Genomic DNA, 24,930 nt, shown 5'->3' with positions numbered 1-24,930 from the left:
ATGGGCCTGATGCATGAGGGCAATAAAGAACTAATCCCAAAGAGTCCGTTTAGAGATCTCTTATTTGCTCAGCTGAGAACACATATTTTTCCTTGAAATTTGTCAGAGGATACAGCCATCTTGTGAGCCTATTATGAAGGACAAATAACCTGCAGGGCCCTGCAGGGCATGCAGTTTTTTGCAGGGCATGGTAAACCAGCACAGATTTTGGCAAACAGATTTTGCAGACCAGGACATGACCCAGCTGGCTGGACATGGACCACCTCTGAATCAAAAGCCCTGTAGCTCTGCTGGGCAGCACTCTGCTCTCAGCAACATTGCATAAGCTTGAGCACAGCTTCCTGAGACTGCAGCCGGTGCTGTGCAATCATTTAAACACAGAGGGAGCACAGGTTTGTCTGCAAAGCATTGTGCAGACGCAGCTGGAGTCTATCAATATGCTTTTCTAAATTCAGGTACAGATTTTGCATAGATAGAAGCCTATTGTTTTATTTAAGCACATTTCACCAGATACATCTGTTGAAGACAAAATTTTGATTTTAAGTGTGAATTAATATTGCTCTGTGCAGCCTCCAGAGAAATAGAATCACCAGCAATGACAGATCCTGTACAGGTTTCTCTGTGTTGCTTCTTTTCCGTTTGTCACTTTTAATGCTATTTGTAACCGCTGGGAGGTGTACAGCTGTTACCACCTTCACCTTACAGAAAACTTGATTATTTTTAGTTTCTTCTTTACACCCAGACTAAGGCCAGCCCTTTTCCTGTCACTTCTTAGTCTGTAGATGATTCTCCAACCAGTTTAGGCAGAGAGTTCAACAGGGCATCATGAGTCACACTTCCCTTTTCAAAGTATTTTTGGAACTATCAGAAATCCTTTAAATACATTCTGACAATTTGAAGAAGAAAAAGCTGCAGTTGCCTCCTTTTGATTTAACTGAATCTTGAAAGATAAGCAGGGGGGTGTGAAGGAGGATGCACAGAAACAATGCTGCCTTGACTCATTTTCTTGTCTATACTAGGTTGATGTTTCTCGCCTTTAGCTGCTTGAATTGCTTGTCGAGCATGGCTGTAAGATCTAATGCCCCCAACAAATAATATCTGAACAGAACAGAGAAACATAGTTATTTCAGTTCACAATGTCTATGTGCATGACGATAATGAAATTTCAACATAGATGTCAACAGCACTGATGCGGGTTTTTTTAAGTGGTTGGAGTTTTAGCATGTGAAGCAGTATAACTGCCCTTGAGGGGTCTGTGCCCGTTGACAGCAAAGCAGAAAAATATCGTGTTCTGTGAATCTGCTGCTCTGCTGTACTCGAGAATGGAGAATATAATCTGTTTTAACAAGCACTGGTGTTCTCATAATGTCAGCTGAAGAGGATTACAGGAGAATCAATTTTATGTAATCAAACTTCTCTGGCATAGATATTGGTTCCTTAAAAGAAAAAAAAAGTAGAAAAAGAAAAGTCTCCATGACTGGAGCATTCCCATCCCTCCCGGCAAGGCAGTTGTTAACTTCCTACATTACATGAAACATGGTAATGGAAACAAATCTTGGGAAATATCACTCTCTCACTGATATGCAGTAAAATTTAAAAAAAAAAAAAGTGTGTTCAATGTGTAACAATTCCACCAGAAATGGAAAGCATAACTTGACAGATGTCTTGTTTTGGGTCTTCCTTCGGCAATGGGAAAAATAGAACAGCAGAGCCTGACATAGTCCTGCAGTTCCTGCATCTTTCCCTCATGTACATGTTGATAGGTCTTTCTCAAAGTCATACTGATATTAGATGCATCCTCTGGACACAAAATGACCTTCATGCAGGAACAAAGGAGAAATTGTTTCAACTGTCCAAATTTAAATTTTCAGCTGAAACTGTTACAAAGAGGCATAGATAGGAGTGTAGGTTATAGAGGGGAGAGATTCCTACTGAGGGGGTAGGATTTTGCTTGCACCTCTGGCTTTGAATGCAGTAATATCCTTTAGCTGGTAAATGCAAATCAAGCAGCAGCAGACCATGCAAGGCTGAAGAGTTAATTTAAATGTTAATATTACCACAACCTTTTTAATTCAACTTGGGGGGGGTACATACAACCAAAAATTGTCTTACAGTGTTATTTATTGCAAGGATAGTACTACCAGGACAACTCTTGCAGTACAAATGGGTTCCAAAGGAAAGGGAAGAAGAGGTTGGACCTAGGAGAGGTGTGATTGCTTTATACCAGACCCATCCCTTTTGATGTGCCTGCTTGTGTTCCTGTGTGTTTTCTGCTTCAACATATTTAAATAAATGCCAAATACAGCCCAGTTACAGATTTATTGCAGCAAAAGCTGCCTTTCTTCCCCCACACAGAGACACACTCCACCTGCATCTCTTTTTGTGTATTTGCACTGCTCATGTTGGAATAGGACCACGTGTTGCATGTTCTGTGCTGCATGGCAGTAATAAGTCTCTGGTACTAATTATGCTGTGTAGTATTCGTGTTGCTTTTCACCTCTCTGTAATTTATCCTCACAATGATCCGCACAACTGTATCTACAAGCAGTCTTTTTTGGCCTGTAGTAAATACTGAAGGAAAAAAAACATTTGGAAGCGGGTTGCTTTCCCATGCAGCTCCAGAGTCCTAATGACAGTTTGAGAGTAGTCTGCGAAACATCCAGGTGTAAAACTGGCAAGACTTGGTCCCTCTCTTCCATCAGGGCAACATAGATTCTGTTGATCCATACTGTTCATTGTGCTTCCTGGTCACTTAGCCTCCACACGGGGTATTGGGCTGTGATACTGGCACAGAGACCATGAAACTATGCTGGCTCTTGCAATGAAGTCTTACATGTTTGTGTCTTGATATTAAGCTTGCAGAATTAGTCACCTGTGGAGGGTGTGAAACTCCTGCCTTTGCACTATGGACAATGGAAAAACTCCAGTGGTAGCTGGCACCTGCCTAAGGGAGGAAGAAACTGCTCCATTACTGGCACCTGGGTGAGGACAGGCCGATCTGTCACCCTCAGGGAACGATCATTAGAGACAAGAGAAATTTAAAGAAGTGCTAGCTGAAGTGCAGTCATGCCTGCACTTCCATCATTCAGATCTTGATTGCACTCACAGTTCGGGAGGGCACCATTTGCCTGTTTCTTCCAGCCCCTTTTCGGTCCTGGCAATCAGTAACTAATGCCAAGTGAGTGCCTGCTTGACTTTCTGCACCTGCATCCCACATCAGTGCACAGCCTGCGTGACCTGAAGTAGCACCCATGAAGTAGGCGGTGTTCACGGAATGGGTACAGCCCATTAAACTCTGCAGTAAATCTTACTGTGAGAGTTCAGAAGTCTCTTAGCTTGCCCCATGAGTGTGATGTTCATTCATTCTTACTTTCCATCTTGGTGCAGCTGCCCTCTTTTTCCTGTCCTCTGTTCACTGTATATTAAATTTCTTGCCTGGGTAGGCGCCCATCTACCAGAAGGGCCAGAAGGAGCATCTGGGGAACTACAGGCCTGTCAGTCAGGCCTCGGTGCCAGGGAAGATTATGGAGCAGATCATCTTGAGCGCCATCACATGGCACATACAGGACAACCAGGTGATCAGGCCCAGTCAGCACGGGTTTATGAAAGGCAGGTCCTGCCTGACTAACCTGATCTCCTTCTATGACAAGGTGACCTGCTTAGTGGATGAGGGAAAGGCTGTGGATATAGTATAACTAGACTTTAGTAAAGCTTTTGACACCCTGTCCCACAGCATTCTACTGGAGAAACTAACTGCTCAGGGCTTGGATTGGTGCACTCTTTGCTGGGTAAAAAACTGGCTGGACGGCCGAGCCCAAAGGGTTGTGGGGAATGGAGTTAAATCCAGTTGGCGGCCAGTCACAAGTGGTGTTCCTCAGGGTTCAGAATTGGGGCCAGTTTTGTTTAGTATCAATTTAGTTTAGTATCAATGATCTGGACAAGGGGATCGAGTGCACCCTCAGCAAGTTTGCAGATGACACCAAGTTGGGCGGGTGTGTTGATCTGCTGGAGGGTCGGAAGGCTCTGCAGAGGGATCTGGACAGGCTGGATCGATGGGCCGAGGCCAACTGTATGAGGTTCAACAAGGCCAAGTGCCCGGTCCTGCACTTTGGTCACAACAACCCCATGCAACACTACAGGCTTAGGGACGAGTGGCTGGGAAGCTTCCTGGTGGAAAGGGACCTGGGGATGTTGATTGACAGCCGGCTGAAGATGAGCCAGCAGTGTGCCCAGGTGGCCAAGAAGGCCAATGGCATCCTGGCCTGTATCAGAAACAGTGGCCAGCAGGAGTAGGGAGGTGATCGTGCCCCTGTACTCGGCTCTGGTGAGGCCGCACCTCGAATGCTGTGTTCAGTTTTGGGCCCCTCACTACAAGAAGGACATTGAGGTGCTGGAGTGTGTCCAGAGAAGGGCGACGAAGCTGGTGAGGGGTCTGGAGCACAAGTCTTGTGAGGAGCAGCTGAGGGAACTGGGGTTGTTTAGCCTGGAGAAGAGGAGGCTGAGGGGAGACCTTATCGCTCTCTACAACTACCTGAAAGGAGGTTGTGGCAAGGTGGTTGTTGGTATCTTTTCCCAACTGACAAGTGGTAGAACAAGAGGCAATGGCCTCAAGTTGTGCCAGGGTTTAGATTGGATATTAGGAAAAATTTCTTCACTAAAAGGGTTGTCAGTCATTGGAACAGGCTGCCCAGGGAAGTGGTTGAGTCAGCATCCCTGGAGGTATTTAAAAGAGGTGTGGATGATGTGGTGCTTAGGAACATGGTATAGTGGTGGACTTGGCAGCTAGGTTTACAGTTGGACTCAGTGATCTTAAAGGTCTTTTCCAACCTAAATAATTCTATGATTCTATGAAAACACCTGTCTGCTTTTATTCATGCCATATATCCAAATGCCAAAATTAAATATAGCATTTCCCTGGTCTTGTCTGGAATCAAGGTAAAGAGTGAGTGTGTTTCACACTAAACAGTTTCCCTGCTGTCTCAGTTTACCAAGGTTCCCTGTGTTTTGAGAGGTGTCTTCCTACCTGTAGTATGAAGGAGAGTGAGGTCATATCAGGACATTGGATTTACTTGGTAGGCTTTCTGTGCTTGTGCTATATTGCCCATCTGAGCTTGATTTAGTTTGTGAACTCTGCTGTGACTTATCCAGTTTCCCTTTTCCCCCATCTCAAAAAGCAAGTATAGCTAATGTGAATTGTAAACCTTGCATTTTCTGCTGCTTTTACTTTGTTTAGCAATACCTTTACTCTTGGATAGAGAATGATCCAAGTCTCTGGGAGTTTTCTTCCTAATTTCTATAAGACTGCATAAAGTTTTCTTTGATTTGATTAAAAGAGAAAAGAAATTTCACTTTAAGACAAACTTAATTGAAGTTTAACCCTGATAAGAAAAAGATTTGAAATTTTGTTTCCTTATTTTGTATGGGTTTTTTTCCTGTAGAGCCCAAGAAAATTCTTCTTGGCCAGGATGTATTTCACATACCCCAGTGGTTCTGTAGCACTTTGCTCTACAGTGTGGCCATCTCAGCCAGGCTTTAGAGCATTGTCATTACTAAGCTAGAAATGTTTCCATCCTGAATGCTTTGTCTGCATCATCCTTGCCATACTATTTCATCATACACCCCTGGTTTTGTTCCATCCATAATTTATATCTGGGTCATTTTTCTTTTTGCAGGTAGGTGCCAGAGTTTGACTGCTATATGCTTTCTAAATACGTTCTTTTTTTCCCTGTATTGCATAGCTCCAGTCTTGCAGCTGATGTAGGGGTGGGATCAAGCAGGGATCTGTACTGTGAAAAGGTTCTTCATGGTATCAGTTGTGGGATCATACCATAGATTTTGAATTGTCAAGTACAGGTGTGCTGCACTAAGAAGTTATATCCTGTCCTGTTATTCAAGCATTTGTGTGTTTGAATTCAGAACAATGGAAAGATGGAATATTTTGGCTGAATTGCCTTCGAGATGGTTACAGATGCAAGATCTGCTCTGTGTTTCCTTACATCCGGAAATTGCATGTGTGTCTTTTCTTTTCTAGATTTGAACGTATTCATACAAAGAAAGGGAACTACAGTAAGTCACTAGTTTCAAACCAGGAAGAGGTAGATGATTTAGCAACTCTGGAGGTACTGGATGAGGTAAGAACCTCCTTTTTCACGTTTTCCTGAAGAGGGGTAATCACGTATTAAAACACAACGGTGTGCTGTTGATTTGCAAGTTCAACTATGTTGTCACAATTCCATTGTGTAAGTTTACAGTGGCATTTTACCAGTTTATGCCAAATATTTTAGATGAGATTCGCTGTGTCAGGAATGGTTCCAGCTTAAAACTAAAACACCCTCTGCAGTTACAGCCTTAGACTGAGCAGTATTGTAGCACCATTTGCTTAACAGGATTTGTATTGCTGGATTTTATTACAGCTAAATATCTAGTTTGCAATGATGTGTTAACTTGAAATTGGTCCAGGTCCAAGAATGAGCACCTTCTCCCCTGTTGCTTGAACATCTAGAGTTGTCTTAAACTGCCTTACTATACTCTCCTAGGCTGGGTTCTCACTGACTTACTTTGGTGTGGAGATGCATTGAGATCAATTTATGTCAGCTAAGACTCTGACCTGTCAATGCCTTCTGGTGAACTTTTGACAAAATTACTGATACAAATCTCATTGGTTTGTCAAAGTTCGAAAATGAGTCCAGTAGGAGCAGGGGAACATGCATGAGGGAGGAGGGAAGTCTGTTGTGTTTATACTTTAAGCTTCAAAACCAGAAAGAAGAATCAGGCCACAGAACATTATCTGTGGGTCTTAGAGGCCATCACTGCTTGTAAACAAACTGTCATTCTTCCTCTACCAGGCTGTGCATAGACTATAATTCACATTCTTTTATCTCTACAACTTCTCTGGTATATTGTATCTTCGTCAGTCCAGAATACTCAATGTGGCTTTTGAGCTGGTAAGCTACGTAATGCTAACAGCCCACAGAACTTCACAGAGCTTGGTTTAGAAGCTTAATGTTTAATTAATACTAATTGAGCTAATCCAGACTTCATCTACTGCACAAAGCCCAGATTTAAGCATTTTTTAAATATTGGGAATAGCCACATGCTAGCAAGACTGGTTTTTATCTTTTGCATGAAGCATATAAACAATCTGAGCTAAAGAGAAGACACACAAAAACACAGACAAGCCAGAAGTACATCCCATCTCCTCAGAGGTGGAGCGTTCTCAGGAAAGTCCCCAGGAAGCCTCCATCGAAAGGCACCATTTGACTGTGTGATATTTTACTAAATCAAATACAGTTTAAAATCTCTTTCACGTATGAATAGCAGCTCCTCAGAACTGTCTCCTTTCTTCCATTCAAACTTTTATTCCAGTTTAGATAGCCCCATCAGAAGAGCAAAACAGGAGACCTTCTATTGGTGCAAGAAATAATTTCAAAAAGGGCAGAAGTTCCCCTAAAAAATTCTATTAATGTGAATCTGGTTATGGCCAAAAGCAAGGTAGCATTCAAAACCAAAAAAGAAAGAGTTTATCAAGGCAATGGAAAACCAAGGTTTTCTCCTTATATTTTCCTGTGAAGGAAATGTAACCTCTTTAGCTGTCGAGAATTCAGGTTTTAAGTGCATTAACCAGAACACAGTGCACAACACTGTGAGCAGATGGACATGGAGGGAAAGCAATTCTTTCTGTAGTCCTCTGCTGCCTGTCATTCTGTTCCAGTGGGAATAGGGACTAAATATTTTCACATGTACCTCAGAATAGTTTCAAGGCTGGTTTGAATTTCTTCATCTAGCTCTATGTCCTGTTTTGATTGGAAACCTAACCAGGCACTTTACATACCAGCTCTGTATGCAGAAGAAGCTGAGGGAAATTATGTCAAGAAACTGGGCATGCCATCAATGGGCCCTTCTTTTTTCTTGGTTCAGGGAGAACTGGCTCTGCAGCAGCAAAGAACAATCACAGCAGAGACTGGTCATTAATATAGAAAGATGCCCGATTGTTTACATTAATAGGATCCAAACAGCTGAACATCTGTGTCTTATCATAACTGAGAGTAATGGTAGAGCAGCTGTAATGGCAGTTATGAATTCAAGCATATGGCTCTTGTTTGATGAGTTACATGAAGCTGTAGTGTTAGAAATGAAGACAGGACTGTCTCATGGAAGCCTTTGATTAATTGAATTAAAGCGGTACTTATTAACTCATTTTTCTACAGTCACTTGGGGATGTGTATCTATTGTTCAAAGCGAGTTTGGACACAAGAAATTAGGAATGCCAGTGTGTTTGAAAGCATTACTCACTTTTGATCATGATCAGTTGTATTCCTGACTATTAATACCTTCCCTCTCTATCCTCACTCATTGTAACTATATAAATACTTTATACATTTTCCTAATATTCCTTTTTTCCCCATGTGATTCAATGTTCCTGTTCTTTCTCCATCAGAATACAGTAACAGAGCAGTTGCAGAAGGGTTATGCCAAGGATCAGATCTACACATATGTTGGGGACATTCTCATCGCTGTCAATCCATTTCGGAACATAGATATTTATTCTTCAGAGGTGTGAAAATCTAGGTTTGGCTCTGTTAAACTAGCACTGATTTCCATTAAAATGTGAATATTTGTGTTAAAGTAAGACCATTCTTGAGATTTGCTTCAGTTCACTCTGAAAAACAGAATTACCAATACAGTTGTCCTTTCAAGTCCATGTTGACACACATCCTTATCATGTGCTGAATTTCAGCACAGAAATTAGAAACTCAAAAAAATTTACTTTTCAATATCTTTATGTCTATAGCACAGATCATGTCTATATGATGTCTAAAGTGCAAGCAGCTGTATCTGAGCAAGTCACCCATTTTAATCAATGGATAGAGATAGGATTTTTGAGGTTATTGTTCTTGTAGTGACTTTAAACATTCATTCTAGGATGAAATAAATGGTGCTAAACTTCATGAGATTTGTTGACTAGAACTCCACAGAGTGTAAAGGCGCTAGCTGCCCATAGCAGCTAGTTCAGAAGTAGTATCTGTACAGATAAATGCATTTATTCAGGTGAATCTTACCCCTCTTTGTGGGAGGGAGCATTCCTTCTCCTCCACTTCTCATTGAGAACTTCTGTGAATGGCTGGAGGTAGGAGCTGGGGGCATTTCCTCCCAAAACAGCTGGGGAAGCCATAACTATTTAATTGATCAGACAGTTCACAAAGCAACCCTGTAAAATTTTAACTTTTGTGAATTTGCCTCCCCATTATACAAAAAGGTCAGATATGAAAGTCTGGTCGTACAATAATTTGGCCTTATTAATTATCAGATACTACAGGTACAGAAAAGATCTTAAGTTTTGACATCAATATCATGCAGAAATACTAAGAAGATGTGAAGTACAAATAAAATGAAATTGTAAGTTGGTTCTTGATGTCTGGCAACATTAAATTTTCTTCTAATAATTTCAGTTTCATAGCGTAATCAGGGCTGACATCATACAATATTGTGCTTCATCTTTTTTAGCAGTTCTTATAGTACTGAGTACATACAGAGTCGTGGTGTAGTGAGTACAGTAACAGATCACTCAGAAAACATCACACAGAAAACATCACCTCAGCATGCTGTACGCTAAACTAAAAATAAAACTAAACTCTGATTAAAAAAAGTTGTTAAGGGACACTGATACTGTTTTCATTTTTCTTACACTTAGCATTCCAAACTGTATATTGGAGCCAAACGGACTGCCAACCCTCCTCATATTTTTGCTGTTGCTGACATAGGTTATCAGTCCATGGTGACATACAACTCCGATCAGGTAAAGATGGGGTTTCTTAATTACATCCTTTGCTAAGCTGAGAGATATGTAATGAGCTCAGAGTCATGCTCTTGTTCTCTGCAGTGTATCGTTATTTCTGGAGAAAGTGGAGCTGGCAAGACACAAAGTGCCCATCTTCTGGTTCAGCAGCTCACTGTCCTGGGCAAGGTATGTTTCAAAGGGGATGCCTCTGTAAGGCTTTGCTATCTTAGGCTAATTTACTGAATGTACGGACAGGGCATTGGTAGGGGGGTAAGACTGTAATACATTTTCCAAAGAACTTCTGTAAGGTCAGATTGGAACATGATGCTGATCTATCTACCCCTTTCTCCCTCCTGAACTAGGGTCACTTGAAAATATTTTGGGAATTCTGCAAGGAAGTACCCACTGTAGTGAGGGCTCTGTCTTAGTCTGTCCTTTGTTTAATTGAGTGTCTTCAGATCACCCAAACTGTACTGAATAAAATACTCTTCTAGCTTTTTACCTCCTTCCACAACCAGATTGCTGTCAGTGGGACATGGTCATTCTGGGAAGTGACCACCATAATTGTCTAAATAAAATGCCATTTTTGCATGTCCCAGGTGAGATGCAAGCAAACTGATCCGTTGGTATGGTGCAGCACAGCAGTAAGGAGATGCTAACAAGGATCCTAGAAGCAGGCCAGCCATCTCAGAGTGCTGGACCACATAAATTGATTAGTTCTGGTGTTGTCGTTATCATTATCTGTGTTATCTCTTTGAGCCAGCCATTAGTGCTACAGATTGCTATATTCTGACAGGCTTCATGATATATACATGCCTTTCTTTCATATGATTCACAAGGGAACGGCTGCCCTGATGATGTCACACTTCACAAAACTAACTAGAAGAGGGAAGAAACACTTAAGAGTGAATGTATTTGAATGATTACTGATAATTTTAAGCAATATGTTTTTAATACCCAGGCTAATAACAGGACTCTACAGGAGAAGATCCTCCAAGTGAATAACCTTGTAGAAGCATTTGGGAATGCAGGCACTATCATCAATGATAACTCGAGCAGATTTGGAAAATATTTGGAAATGAAATTCACTTGTAGTGGCACTGTAGTAGGAGCTCAGATTTCAGAGTATCTCCTTGAAAAATCCAGAGTTGTCCACCAGGCAGTGTAAGTATAAAAATTATATTTGACCTAATTTGGGGGTTACAGAGTAGGTCTACAATGCAGCAAATTATCTTGGATCAAAACACAAAGATGAATAAAGTACTAGGATTTTTTTCTTATAAATTATATGCAAAGAGCTTATAAATCTGTAAGCTAGCTGAAAACTACTGATTTTCTTTTTCATTGCCTCCTGAGTTATTTAAACAAATCTCATAAAATGCATGTGTGATATATAAAGTGTATCAGAATGTGTAAAAAATTAAAAACTTTCTAATAGTTCAGTTATAAATTTCTTTGTGGAAGTTTGAAGTATTGTGTTAAGTATAACACTTGGATTTAATTCCTCTACATTTCCTCTAGTATTGTAGCATTTTTATTTGTTTGTTTGTGAAATGCTCGTTTTCCATTTTGGAGCATCTAGTAGGATTTGATTATAAAGGGTTATGGACCAAATGCAGAACAGATCCATCTCTGTCATGTGTGTATCCCATAATATAAAATGACAGAAAATTTAAATGGCATTTCCAATTAATTTGAAGTATTGACTTGTATTTTCTATCCTAATATGTAGCACATCCAGATAAAAAATATTTTCGCAACTCTATTTCTACCATAATAACAACAGGAAAAGCAGAGTTTGAGACAAGCAATGTTGTCACTGATGTAAATTTTCCCCCTTGCTGATCTCTTACTCATTTTTACTCTTTTTGTAGTTCTGCATTACCTTGTTGTCTGTTGTAGATTTGTGACATAAAGAATATCTAAGTATCACTCGGAATGTTTCAATAAACAATTTAAAGTTAGAGGCAGTTTTATGAAATGGTGTTTTTTCCCCCAGTTGAACGTAAGCACAGAAACTGCTTTTTCAGAATAAAATCAGCTTTTTTCCTCAAAATACTACTTTTTTCATAACTTTCCATGGGTTTGTTCTGTGGCTGTCAGTTTGGATTTATATTTAGCCACATGCTGAGACAGGAAGTCAGCAAAGCATTTACGACTGGTAGGTGTTTAGATGTCTGAATTCACAAGAAAATGCCACAGAAGAGTTTAGCGTGAGAGCCACTGTAGGAGGTTAAATTTTGAGGCATGAACTTCCAAGGGCGCCTGAAGCTGTTTGGGTCGAGCATGTTCTGCTCTTCACTGAGGTCTCTGTGTGGCTGGTCCATAAGTTCATGCCAGGGCACAGAACTGGCGTTCAGGTACCTGCATTGCAAGGACAGTCTGTTCTGCTCTTCTGGGAGAACATGATTCTCAAACTCACATGGAGAGCTAGGAATGACTTTTTGCAGAAAAGCAGTGACTGATTACCCAGAAAATGGGAGACCCAAGTTCCAGACCCACTTCAATCCGAGAGATTTTGAATCTACAGGTTCCCCTACCTTTCCAAGAGAATACAAACACCAGCAGAACACAGTGAGGTTTCAGACACTGTGCAAAGCATAGCTATGCAACCTAATGGTTAAGACACTGAGGGGGAAGATAAGGGATCCCCTCCTACTCCTTAAATTGATGTTGTTTTCTACTACTGACTGTCCACAGCAAAATATGCAAACTAAGTTGGCAGTGGACTCTGATCTAGGCACCCCCATGCAGAGAGGAGTGCACTGGGCTCTGACACTGTTTCACAGAAGCATACAGTGATGCTTCTGAGACACACACCTCAGCTCATGCAGAAACCAGGGGTTTTAACACAATTCCTTTTTGCCATTTCATAGTCACTGACTTGGCCATCTCAGCATTCACTGGTGGCTGCAAACTTCCACCTAAGCATCCAGTTCATCCTCATAAGGTGCACAGGAACCTTGGATGTGCAACAAATGTTCTGTCCTGGGTTTGGGCACCTAACTTTTAGGCAAAGCATGCCAAGTCATAAGGCCCTTTGCTGAATGTCCCTTACGTGCTTTCTTGGTTCAGGGCTGGCTAAAGGACACAGCAAACATTCAGTGAATCAGGAATGTATAGCTCTCCCATGGTCAGAAGATTTTTTAAAATAACTGGAGGTTAAGCAGCCTATTTAATGCAGGTGGGTGAGCAACATGTAAGATCTCACCCAGCATCTACCAGTTGCATCAAAGGCAGAGCAGCATTTAGCTACTTGTAGCACTGAGCAGCCACCCTGGCAGCTTCAGAACAAACACACAATGGCACAGAAAGGCTGTTCACTTACAGGAACTTGTGTAATAAAGCTTCTTTCAGACTCCTATGCCAGTTTGCACGAGCCTTGGCTGTTGCTAAAATAACATTTAATAATAGCATGTATGTCGTCAGTGAATGTAACATAGTTACATTACTAAACCAGTTTGTTGTTTCTGTTGTTTCAGAGGAGAGAAAAATTTCCATATTTTTTATTATATTTATGCTGGTCTGGCAGAAAAGAAAAAACTGGCACATTATAAACTGCCAGAATATAGGCCTCCCAGGTAATGCAGTTTATTTTTACATAAATTGATTACTAAGAAATGCGGTGTTGTTGAATTCTCAACCTCATTTACATTCTAACTCTGTATCCATCAATTCTTTCAGATATCTGCAAAACGATCATTTCAGAATAGTGCAAGATTTCATGAACAATAGCTTTTATAAGTCTCAGTTTGAATTAATTGAACAGTGCTTCAAAGTCATAGGTTTTACACTGGAGGTGAGTGGTGATAACCGTTTTTTTGGGTGAACCTTAATGGCTATCTTAATCAGGAAAAACTTACATAAAGCATTCAAATAATCTCCCTTGTTATTTTCTTCCTTTAGCAGTAGTGTGTTTATGTTTTAGGATATTGCACGGTCAACTTGCTGTTATATTACCACATTTAAATTTTTAACGTTTCAAGGCATTGATAAACTAATAAAATGGTATTAGTCAACAAGACTTTGAAATCAGGGAACACAGCACAGCTGAGTAATTGAGAAAAAAAGGCTTTTACAAATTAAATGCATAGAAAAATGATGTTGTAACTATTTATTAGCCTATAATTTTAGGCCTGTGAATATGAGCTTCATCTCTGTTTTAAGATTAAGTCCATGGTGAGAGTTCTAAAAATTCATTGAGTTGATCTGAGTTTTGATGAACTCAATACATTTTCACAACTCCAGGGGTAAAGTTGAATGAAGTTTTTACATCGCTTTGGAGTGAATCACATGACTAAACATTAACTGAACCCATTCTTCCTTTATGATCTCGTATCATTGCTCTGCTGCCATTAAACCCTTCTCCTCAGGCTGTCTTTGGTATAATTAAAATAAAAAAAGGCCTCTGGATTTATGAAGTAGGATGCAAGGGAAGGTGTGGTCGGTTGACCCTGGCTGGATGACAGCTGCCCACCAAAGCTGCTCTATCGCTCCCCTTCCTCAGCTGGACAGGGGAGAGAAAAATATAACAAAAGGCTTGTGGGTCGAGATAAGGACAGGGAGAGATCACTCACCAATTACCGTCACAGGCAAAACAGACTCGACTTGGGGGAATTAGTTTAATTTATTACTAATCAAAATCAGAGTAGGATAATGAGAAATAAAATCAAATCTTAAAAACACCTTCCTCTCACCCCTCCCTTCTTCCCGGGCCCAACTTCACTCCCGACTTTCTCTAACTCCTGCCCCTGAGTGGCACAGACGGATGGGGAATGGGGGTTGCAGTCAGTTCATCACACATTGTTTCTGCCGATCCTTCCTCCTCACACTCTTCCCCTGGTCCAGCGTGGGGTCCCTCCCACGGGAGACAGTTCTCCACGAACTTCTCCAATATGGGTCCTTCCCACGGGATGCAGTTCTTCACGAACTGCTCCAGCGTGGGTCCTTTCCACAGGTTGCAGTCCTTCAGGAACAGACTGTTCCAGTGTGGGTCCCCCGCGGGGTCACAAGTCCTGTCAGCAAACCTGCTCCAGCGTGGGCTCCTCTCTCCACGGGTCCACAGGTCCTGCCAGGAGCTTGCTCCAGCGCAGGCTTCCCATGGAGTCACAGCCTCCTTTGGGCATCCACCTGCTCTGGTGTGGAGTCATCCACGGGCTGCAGGTGGATATCTGCTCCACATGGACCTCCATGGGCTGCATGGGGACAGCCTGCCTCACCATAGTCTTCACCACGGGCTGCAGGGGAATTTCTGCTCCGGCGCCTGGAGCACCTCCTCCCCTCCTTCTTCACTGGCCTGGGTGTCTGCAGAGTTCTTTCTCTCGCATATTCTCACCCCTCTCTTCTCCACCTGGCGTTGTACCATTGTTTTTCCCCCTTCTTAAATATGTTATCCCAGAGGCACTACCACCGTCGCTGATGGGCTCAGCCTTGGCCAGCAGTGGTCCATCTTGGAGCCAGCTGGCATTGGCTCTATTGGACATAGGGAAAGCTTCTAGCAGCTTCTCACAGAAGCCACCCCTGTAGCCCCCTGCCCTGCTACCAAAACCTTGCCACACAAACCCAATACATTCCACCCCTTGATAGTTGAGTTGATCTGAGTTTTGATGATCTCAATACAGGATGCAAGGGAAGGAAACCCCATCCTGCACCCTAGTTCTCTCTTCTTAGGAGGAGTGGTGCATCACAGCTGTAGTTTACCACTGACTTTATTTATCACAAATGATAGTAGGAGTACGATCCATATAGTATCTGTGAAATTTAGTGCTGCAGAATGGATGTATGTTATAATTTCTTTGACAAAACTGCATGTTGTAAGGAGCTTTTCACAGAAAATTACTCACTTCTGTTGAATATTTCTGGCTTCCCCCAATGTAAATATTTGAATAGCTAGCAGAACAGATTTATTCACCTATTCTGTTCCTCCGTACTCATTTTGCATTAAGTCATAGTAGCAGTGGAGTTCATAGTCTCTTTTTCCTCCACATGCTTATTCACATATAGAGTTAGTAATACCACATCTGTACTATCACATCCTTTCACACCTGTACTTTCACCTTTCCAGAAGCAGCTTGGAAGGATATGCACAGTTCAGCACTGATAGCAGTTTTGTCACAGCACCAGAGACCTTGATAAGTCCTAATTTATACCATGAAAAGCAGCAAGTCTGGTTTTGTTCCTGGTTCTTTTGTTCACTTGGATGGATGGAAACAATAATCCTGATCATCCAAAAGAGAAGACCTTCCTTACATATTGAAGATCCAATTAGAACTAGGTCACTGACCGCATTTTGCAGTTCTAGCATAGATCTTCACTTGATTAACTCAGCAAGCCATCGTGAGCTGAATCTGTAAAGAATTATCTACCTGTAGAACCCGCCCAGTTTCAGAAGCAGGTTGAGTACCATAGGCTATCTAACTGTGGTTACATGTGCGCCCCACCCACGTTAGCCTGTCTTACGTTCTCCACAGGGTGAATTAGCCTGTCTGAGGCTGTGTTTGCAAGAGTGAAGGAACAGAGAATTCTTCTTCCCCTACTGAGATTCTGATATAGGATATATGTGCAGAGATAATTTATTTTCAGTGCGAAAAAGATACTGTAAGACAATGAGTTCCTTTTCTAAGTTCACTTTTTAGTAATGCAGCCTTAAGCTTTGACATTCATCCCAGTGCACAGAGGAGATTCCGTATAAGCATGTTCCATGTTTTATTAGCAGAAAACCTTGGACAGAATATCTTTGCCACTCCAATTAAAACTGAGACCTAAACAAGGCTTTATTTGTTCAAAATTTGTTTTTAACTGACTGGCAGGCTTTAATAGTAACTACTGTCAGTACTCCCTGTCTTAAAATGACACTGTTTTATTTCAGACTGCATGGCAGAATTAATAGGAAAGGACTGCCTGAGGTGAGCAATAATCATGCTGTATGAGACAGATCAAGCCAGATTTCAAACACACTGGAAAAGAGCACAAAAATGTCAGCAGCTATAAATACTGTACAGCATAATGGCAGAAGTTAAGCTATCCATTTCTTTGCATTTCAACTGTGTCCCTAAGCTTAAAATGAAAATGATTGTTTAAAACCTGGGTAAACCGTGTGCCAATTATCCTGAGCATAATTTTTTAGAGTGAGCTTATCTAGTTTGTGTTGCTGTCACTGGAATAATTAGTTTATTAACTGCTAGATTAACTTCTGAAAATGTTGAAAACAAGATCAAGTATTCTAGAACAATTAAGGATTTTATCTGAGTAAATGATACCTGACATGGTATCAGCAAACTATTGAATATTAGGGATAAAATGCTGTGCAATTATGAAAAGTCTATTGTTCTAAAGTACCACTAAACTTACAAAACTGCTTCTTATAAAACTACTATAAAACTTATAAACCTGCTATTTATAAAATATACTATTACTGCGTACCTCAAAATATATAGTATCACAGATTCCTAGCTTAAAACCTAGTCTGCTTTCCAGGAACACCTCAGCATTTCTGCGTAGAAAATATCTAGAGATCATCAAGTATACTGATAAACGTTCACAGTTCAGATGAAAATTCACAGTTTAAATCTAAGTCAAACCTGCAATGAAATTATTATTTTATTAATTGCAAATATGATTTTATTTGTCATATATAAGTACTTAAAATAATTTACTTTATATATTACTTCACTGTCAAGACTAATATTAGCATTTCTCAAGGCAGAATCCCTCTTCAGAACCTACTAAATAATTTGAAATTTAAACATGTTTAAGTAAAGTCCATACTAAAGTCCGTTGGTGAGTACACAGTTCCTAACTGATATTTTGAAGGGTGAAGTGCTTTGCCAAATCAGAGTTGTGAGGTCTCACTCTTCTCCCAGTGAAATTTTTTCTGATTATGTCGGTGGGAGCCGTTGCAGACCTATTATTTGGAGTACCTTTGTTTCCGTGGTCCAAGAAACACAGGTGCAGATATTTTATTTTTTTGTTGATCTAGATACTACATTTTTAGACACGGTTGTGCCTGCAGACACAGTGAAGGGTGCATATAAATAACCTCTGAATTCTTTCTGTTTAAAAGGATCACTACAGTTTTGTGCTTCCCCTACTCCATGTCAATCCTGTCCTGTCGACAAATATGGAAGAGAGATTAGGCTATAGTTTGCCTTGCCCTCTCTGGGTGTCTTACACTTGAAAGACTATGCTGAGTACGGAACAGGGAATAACTGCTGAGAACAGCATTCCTAAAAGTAGTGGGCATGTGGCAGACAACAGGAAAAAATACACACACACGTGCCCATCACACAAACCAAAGTGACAAATCTATCTGACTGTTAAGTATTTCATCTTTTTAAATATACTTTTCAGGAACTTGGAAGTGTGTACAGTGTCCTGGCTGCCATTTTAAATGTGGGTAACATTGAATTTTCTGCAGTGGTATCTGAACATATGATTGACAAGAGCAACATTTCCAATCCAGTAGCCCTTGAGAATTGTGAGTGTTTTTTCTTGATTTAAGATTGTTTTCCTTTAGTGTTTTGATAGCGTATTTCTTTTATTACATGAGAGTTATCAGTGAAAACTGTATTCACATGGAAATTTTGCCAGAATAATTAAATGCTGAAGACAGATTAATTCCAAGCCCACCTGAATTCAAATGCAAGAAGAAAAAATTTTCCATGTTATGCACCTTGTTTGACTAACCATTTCACTGGCATTCAGGAAACACGACTAATACTTCAGATGCCTGAAAAGAAAATCTTTGGAATTTTTCCAGGGTTATTTGAACATTTGATGGAGAACCTAATTAACACATTGAATAGTTTTTTCCCAGTTTGTTTCTTAGGTACTCATTACTTGTTCCCCACATGTGCCTGTTGAAATATGGCTCACATTCTTTGGAAGGGATACCTTACATTATAGGCTGCCAGGAGGCAGAGGAGGGAAAGGGGCAAAGATTCTCAAGAACGTTGCTACTCTTTCTCAGTAATTACAGGTGGGGAGATAATGAAGTCTTCACACTATCTTCTTACACATTTTCCTGTTATAGATAGAAAAATATTGTGGAACTGGGAAAGAAGCACCCCTTTTTTGGAGCAAAAGGAGGACAGCAGTGGTTTATATGGATGGATTATAACTGAGAGAGATATTCACACCTCACAACTTACATACTCCTGACATAGTCACCTAGATTCCCTACCATTTCTCCAAACTACTAGACAGTTTGGAGAAATAGCCTCCTTGGTAATGCAGTTTAGAACCTAAAGGCCCCTGCTTTGAACCACTTAATTGACTGCAGTGGAAGCTAGGCAGATTGGTGACTAAATTAGATACTGACAGTTGTTTGGCGTGAACACCCTCATTAGTCATAGTTCAAGACTTTGATTTGGCCCTTATTCATAACACATTGCACTTGCAGCTTTGATTGCAAAAATGCGTATTTTTCCTTCCAAAAGCTGCCTCTGAGCTATGCCTGTGACCTTCATTCCTAGGTGCGTCCTTGCTGTGTATTCAGGCAGATGAACTGCAAGAGGCCCTCACCTCTCACTGTGTAGTGACTCGAGGAGAAACAATTATTCGTCCCAACACTGTGGAAAAAGCCACTGATGTCAGAGATGCCATGGCCAAAGCACTGTACGGGCGCCTCTTTAGCTGGATAGTCAATCGCATCAACACTTTACTCAAACCTGACAAACATTTAAGGTAAAAGAAGCCTTTCCAGAATAAAGAGAGATTTTCTGTGGAAATAATATCATCTACACTAGAGCATTTAGTGTTCTCATCTACTTTTTCTCTGCTACCTTTTTATTTATGACACCACCATGTTAAAAAAAGAAGGTTTTATCCTATTCATAGTATGTAGTGAAAATACAGTAGGTATGGATAGCACAGGTGTCTGGTGTTTTCCTGTTTGACCTTTACTCATTTAACCCTTTGGAAATTACATACTAACTACTTTTTCCTTTACACTTTTTCAGGGTCAACTTTTGACAATCATCTGTTGGTTACATAGGTCAAATTCTGTTCTTATTTGCACTGATGCTGTTGCTTCTGTCACTGTTGTTAGGAGCATGGTTTCATATGAGAGTAGTTTCCAAACACATTTACTGAGGTTAATGTCCACCCTACCCTTACAAGGTGATATTTTAAACACAGAAACAAGAAAGATATTGGCAATGAGGACTAACACATTTTGCAAATTAATCAAAGAAGAAATTATGTGGCTTGCATTGTAGATCCTATAGGTCAGGGCCCTCTATGGCAGATAATAGCAGTGAAAAGGGGCAAACTTATAACTACCTGAAGAGGAATATGAAGAATAAATAGCTTTGGTTTGCAAATCTGGATTTTCTGGATTTTTTTTTTTTTTTTTTTTTTTGAAACATCAGAGGAAAGCCAAGGCTGCAATCCCAAAATTTGTCTAAACTTTTCAAAAATTTGGTTACAGCAGCAATAAACAGAACTTTAATCAGTAAGTGATAGGATAAAATTCATGATTGATGGGGCAGCACTACTAGCCTGTGTGCCTGTCTGACATGCCTGTTACAGAGCACTTTTCAAATTGAATACTTACTATGCTGGTGAGGAGGGAGAAAGTTCGACCTGAAATGTTCATTGTATGAAAAAAACCCCAGAAGTCTGCTTTGGTTTTGTGGTAGTAAAATGATTTGTATTTGCTATTTTTATGTAATTAGCTCTGAGAAGGAACAGGGCAGACAAATTTCAGCAGTCTATTCACCAAAAATGTTATCTCCAGACAGATAAAACAGTCACCAAATTCAGGTCAAAATCAACAAATACCTTTGATCCCTCCAAAATGAAACGCTTCCATTTTTGAGATGGACTTCACAAAGAGGTTCAGGTGCTGTTCATGAGTATCTTGAGGCTGGTTCTTCATATCCAATTTGCTAAACTCTATAAAAAAAAAAAAAAATAGAATTGGTTACAGATAGCACCTCAAAGGGGTTTTATAGATAGAATGTAATTTATTTTTTTAATTTACCTACGAAGACACTAATGTCAACTTCAGTTTCATATAAAAATATATCCCCTTAATTTTTGTTTCAGCAAATAAATACAAATATTAGAGCTTTTTTCCAGTTGCAGAAATGACCACATATCTCTCAGAATGCCTTAGCTAAAATTTCAAACTGAAGTTTTTACTAGTAGTACCTCTCTAGAACTTAATTGGTAATTTAAATTCATACCACACTCCACTACTTAAAGTAGTTATTTAGATGCCTAAAAGGTCTAGCTATTCATTCTTTTGGCTTTCATGTTAAAATAAGCAGTTTTAATTGTTGTGAATAAATAATATGAAGAAATAATATTTAATGACAGCAATCTTTAATTTCAAGATGCTGGTGAGTAAAGCCTGTTTTATTACAAGAGAAACAAAAAGAACTGCATGTTGTTTCTGTACTGTAGTCAGCTTTTTACAATAGAATAATAACCAGCAAATATTAGTTTAAAAAAAAAAATTGTAAATCCTCTATATGCTTATCAATTGACTCAGTCATTATGTGATTCAGTGTATCTGGTCTGCAAATACAGTCATCTTTGAATTGATGTGCATTTATTGTATTTCAAACAAAAACTGATTGTTATTTTAAGAGATATCTGGTTTAGCAAAACTTATCCTGTTTAACTGGCATACAGATTTGGCCCATTATTTGCTTTTGTGAAATAATAATGAAGCTAGTCAGTGTAAAATAAAGATACAACAACAGAAAGTTTATTTAATCTTTGCAGTGGAAACGATGATGGTTTGAACATTGGAATTCTTGATATCTTTGGCTTTGAGAATTTCAAAAAAAATTCTTTTGAACAACTCTGTATCAACATTGCCAATGAACAAATTCAGTTCTACTTCAATCAACATGTCTTTGCCTGGGAACAGGTATGTGTTGAATATTTTGATAAAGCTGTAATATTGCTGAACATACAAAACCTTGTTTCAAGAAACGACACTGTTCCTTCTCCATAATAGGTTGTAAATTGCAGGTTATAACAAATGTTTTCTGAGTATGTATTCTCTGAAGCAGTGCTTGCTATTTGCAAGTAAAATGCCTGCATAAAATTCATTAAACTTGAAATTTACTGTATCTAAGCAACATAACACAGTGACAATCGGTTTGATGCAAATTCAGTGTTGTTTTCTTGAGGAATAACATGAGTGATGTAATGTGAAAAAATAAATGAGTGGTAACATAATTTTTCAAGTACAGTGTTCATAATAGCTTACTAATAAGCTTAATGAACACTGAAATTCCATTATTAAAAACTGAAAATCTCACAATTATTTTGTTCTTATTCAGGAACTAGATCATCTAAGCTAAATAATGGTGGATTTAATCTAAATAATTTGATGTAAAACAGAGAAAAGAAATAGATTTATAATTATAAAAGTTTATGACATTGAAAAGGAGAGTGAAAAACCTCAAAAAAGATCATCCCAACTTTGTAAGTAGTTCAATGAGAATTAAATTAACCATCTTTAAATCATTATTCAATATTGTTATTTGAAGAAATAACATATCCAGGAGAAAAAAATTATTAATCTTGCTGAAAGTAGAAATATTCCAGAATTCTGTATGAGCAGAAGAGTCAACATTCAAATTTTAGGTGAAATAATACTTTCTCTGTTTTATTGAAATTATTGGGGTTTATGATATATAGATTAAAATTCTTCTGAATTCTAACTTTAATTATGAGTAGAAAAAGAGTATTTTGTCAATGTTAATCACTGCTTGTTTTAAGGATGAGACTGATACAAGTTTGGAATGTGTCTATGTATACAGGTGTGTGCATACATGTGTCAGTCTAGAGGTGTATATATCTATGTGTAAAAGGGACTTTTTTTTATATGGATCAATGTTTTATCCTGTTTCCAGTTATTTCAGGAAAAGCTGTCCTGCAGTCCTTTAGACCTTGTAGTTGTTTTTATAGATTTATGTGGGAGATTCTCAGTCACAAGTATTTCCTTGTCTTTAATACCATCTAAAAGTCAGAGAGAAATTAACCTGAACTACCATAATTACTTAGGCATCTTCTTTCCAAAGTACATAAACTCACACAAAAAGAGCACTGGGCTACTGCTGTTTCTAACAGCTGGAAGACAGAAACAGTACAGCCTGCAGCACTGTTACTTATTCCTGTCAAACCTGGGCTCTGACCAGGTCCCATGGACTTGCGTACATCCACTTTGCTCAAATGTTCCCTGACATGATCCTCCCCCACCAACGATAAGTCTTCCTTGCTCCAGACTTTCCTTCTGGTCTCAGGGAGCTGGGATTATCAGTCAAGACCAAGGCAAAGAAGGCATTGAGTAACTCAGCTTTTTCCATGTCATCCACGCCTGTTCAGCAGCAGGCCCACATTTTCCCTAGTTGCCTTTTTGCTGCTGATGGACCTGCTTTGGCTTTCCTAACCCTATCCCTGTACACCCAAATATTGTCTTAATGTTCCTTCTCTTTTTTAATTAGGTTTGGGTCCTGTTCAGTGTAATCTGCCTTTACTTGTTTCTAGATATCCTAATATAGAACTTTTTAGCCAGACGTATATTAACGCAGAGGTTTGTGTTTGGAATATATACTTCTTTATGCCTACAGTCTGTTTCCTTGATGGGCTCATAGGAAAAAGAAAGGTGTATGTGATGTTCTGTAACCTTGCAGTCATCCTGTTGTCGGATTTAGAGGGTGTTCCACTCGCTAGCTGTCTTTGCTGTGTTTTTATGTGAGTGAAGGCCTTCTGGTCTTGATGTAAACAACACTTTCCTCAATTTTATTGGTGTGAACAAATGTTCTTCATTCAAGTCACAGGCCATTCTTCTAAGACTCTTTCTTCTGGTGCTTATATGCACATTTCCATTCATATTTCATTTATACCAGTTCTAATATTCCTGTCACAAGTGTCCACATCCTGCCTGTAATACCAACAGAGTAAAATATCTGCTTTAATTTACATGACACCACTACACCAGATTATATTAAACTTCATTATATTATCTTGTAGCAGTCTCCAAAGATATTACTATGGCAGTGCAGAATGAGCTATATAGATTAAGTTCGTGCAAGTGTAGGTGTAAATGCTCCCCGTTTCAGAGCCAGGAAATGACAAATGTATTATTCTGCATTACAACCCAATGGCACAGGATGATCTGCAGTATGATTCATAGTCATTATAAGACATCACTTTTCACTTATTTATAGCATGGTTGTTCAGTTTTACATCACAAGAACAGTCTCCGAGAAAGCAGGTGGCTTCAGAATCCTTTCTGTTCACTGTAAGAACTCTCCTGTGTTAACACCAGTAATGTACTTTAATTGTAAAACAGGCCCTCCCTGCAGACAAATAAGAGAAAGCTATTTGCAGGAAAATATAAAATATAATTACTAAATTTTCTATACATGGAAAGAAAGGAAATATTTTCAAAATCATATGATTGAAATTGTTCTTGTTAATGATGCAAAGTATCACTTATGTAAAAGCCAAACAATAGGATGACCCCTGCCCTTCGCTGATGTGTCTGCCTGACTTTACAAACATGTAAGGGTTTATGTCTTTAATGCTAAAAGACAGGAGTTATGTTTAGGAGAAGGCTGATGCCAGCAGTCATGGAGACCTTAGCATTGACTTTTAATTAGCCCAAGCTGACTGTCATGCTGATGGAGCTATCCTGTTGCTGGGGACCCAGGCTAGTATCCCTCCACAGCCAGCCAGACATGTCAGATTGCTCTGTGCTAGCTCAGAAATCTCTTAACATGACACTGCATTGCACCCTGTAGATCTATCCAAGGAAGACTGCAGAATTTAATTTCTTTCACACTTCCCTCAAGAGAAGTAAAACTTAGAGGTACATGCAATTAGATAAACTTAGAGGTACATGCAATTAGATAAAATTTGATATCTATCCCAATAGATACTGGGAAGTCAAGGCCTAAATCAGTTGATTATAGTCTAGTTCTCAATTAACCCATGTGAACCTAGTAAGTAGTGATTATATAACTAGGGAAGGTGAATCATTTTTTGGCAGCTTGAGCAATGAAGCCAAATAGTAAATGAACTCATAAGACTGAATTGTGCTTTCAGTGTTGCAGGTGACATGTTTTTAGCATTGTCAGTGGTTTCTTTTCTGTATCTGAATCTGAAAAGTGTTCACAGTTTTGCTT

The 24,930-nt window shown here is 39.5% G+C and overlaps 1 protein-coding gene across 2 annotated transcripts in view; it reads left to right on the top strand.

Annotated features, from left to right (window-relative positions):
• Nucleotides 1-24,930, top strand: part of MYO3A (myosin IIIA) — a 119,250-nt gene that overhangs the window by 52,084 nt on the left and 42,236 nt on the right. For both annotated transcript variants that reach the window (XM_059818685.1, XM_059818684.1), the window contains exons 9-18: nucleotides 6,032-6,131; nucleotides 8,438-8,554; nucleotides 9,692-9,796; nucleotides 9,881-9,964; nucleotides 10,740-10,942; nucleotides 13,261-13,359; nucleotides 13,463-13,577; nucleotides 18,128-18,254; nucleotides 19,252-19,462; nucleotides 21,512-21,659. In XM_059818685.1, the coding sequence (XP_059674668.1) occupies nucleotides 6,032-6,131; nucleotides 8,438-8,554; nucleotides 9,692-9,796; nucleotides 9,881-9,964; nucleotides 10,740-10,942; nucleotides 13,261-13,359; nucleotides 13,463-13,577; nucleotides 18,128-18,254; nucleotides 19,252-19,462; nucleotides 21,512-21,659 (1,309 nt within the window). The remainder of the gene's footprint in view (nucleotides 1-6,031; nucleotides 6,132-8,437; nucleotides 8,555-9,691; nucleotides 9,797-9,880; nucleotides 9,965-10,739; nucleotides 10,943-13,260; nucleotides 13,360-13,462; nucleotides 13,578-18,127; nucleotides 18,255-19,251; nucleotides 19,463-21,511; nucleotides 21,660-24,930) is intronic.

Source organism: Gavia stellata, chromosome 6 (assembly GCF_030936135.1).
Source record: "Gavia stellata isolate bGavSte3 chromosome 6, bGavSte3.hap2, whole genome shotgun sequence".
Classification (NCBI taxonomy): domain Eukaryota; kingdom Metazoa; phylum Chordata; class Aves; order Gaviiformes; family Gaviidae; genus Gavia; species Gavia stellata.
Note: the sequence above shows the minus strand (reverse complement) of the source record. Positions and strands in the feature narration are given on the sequence as shown.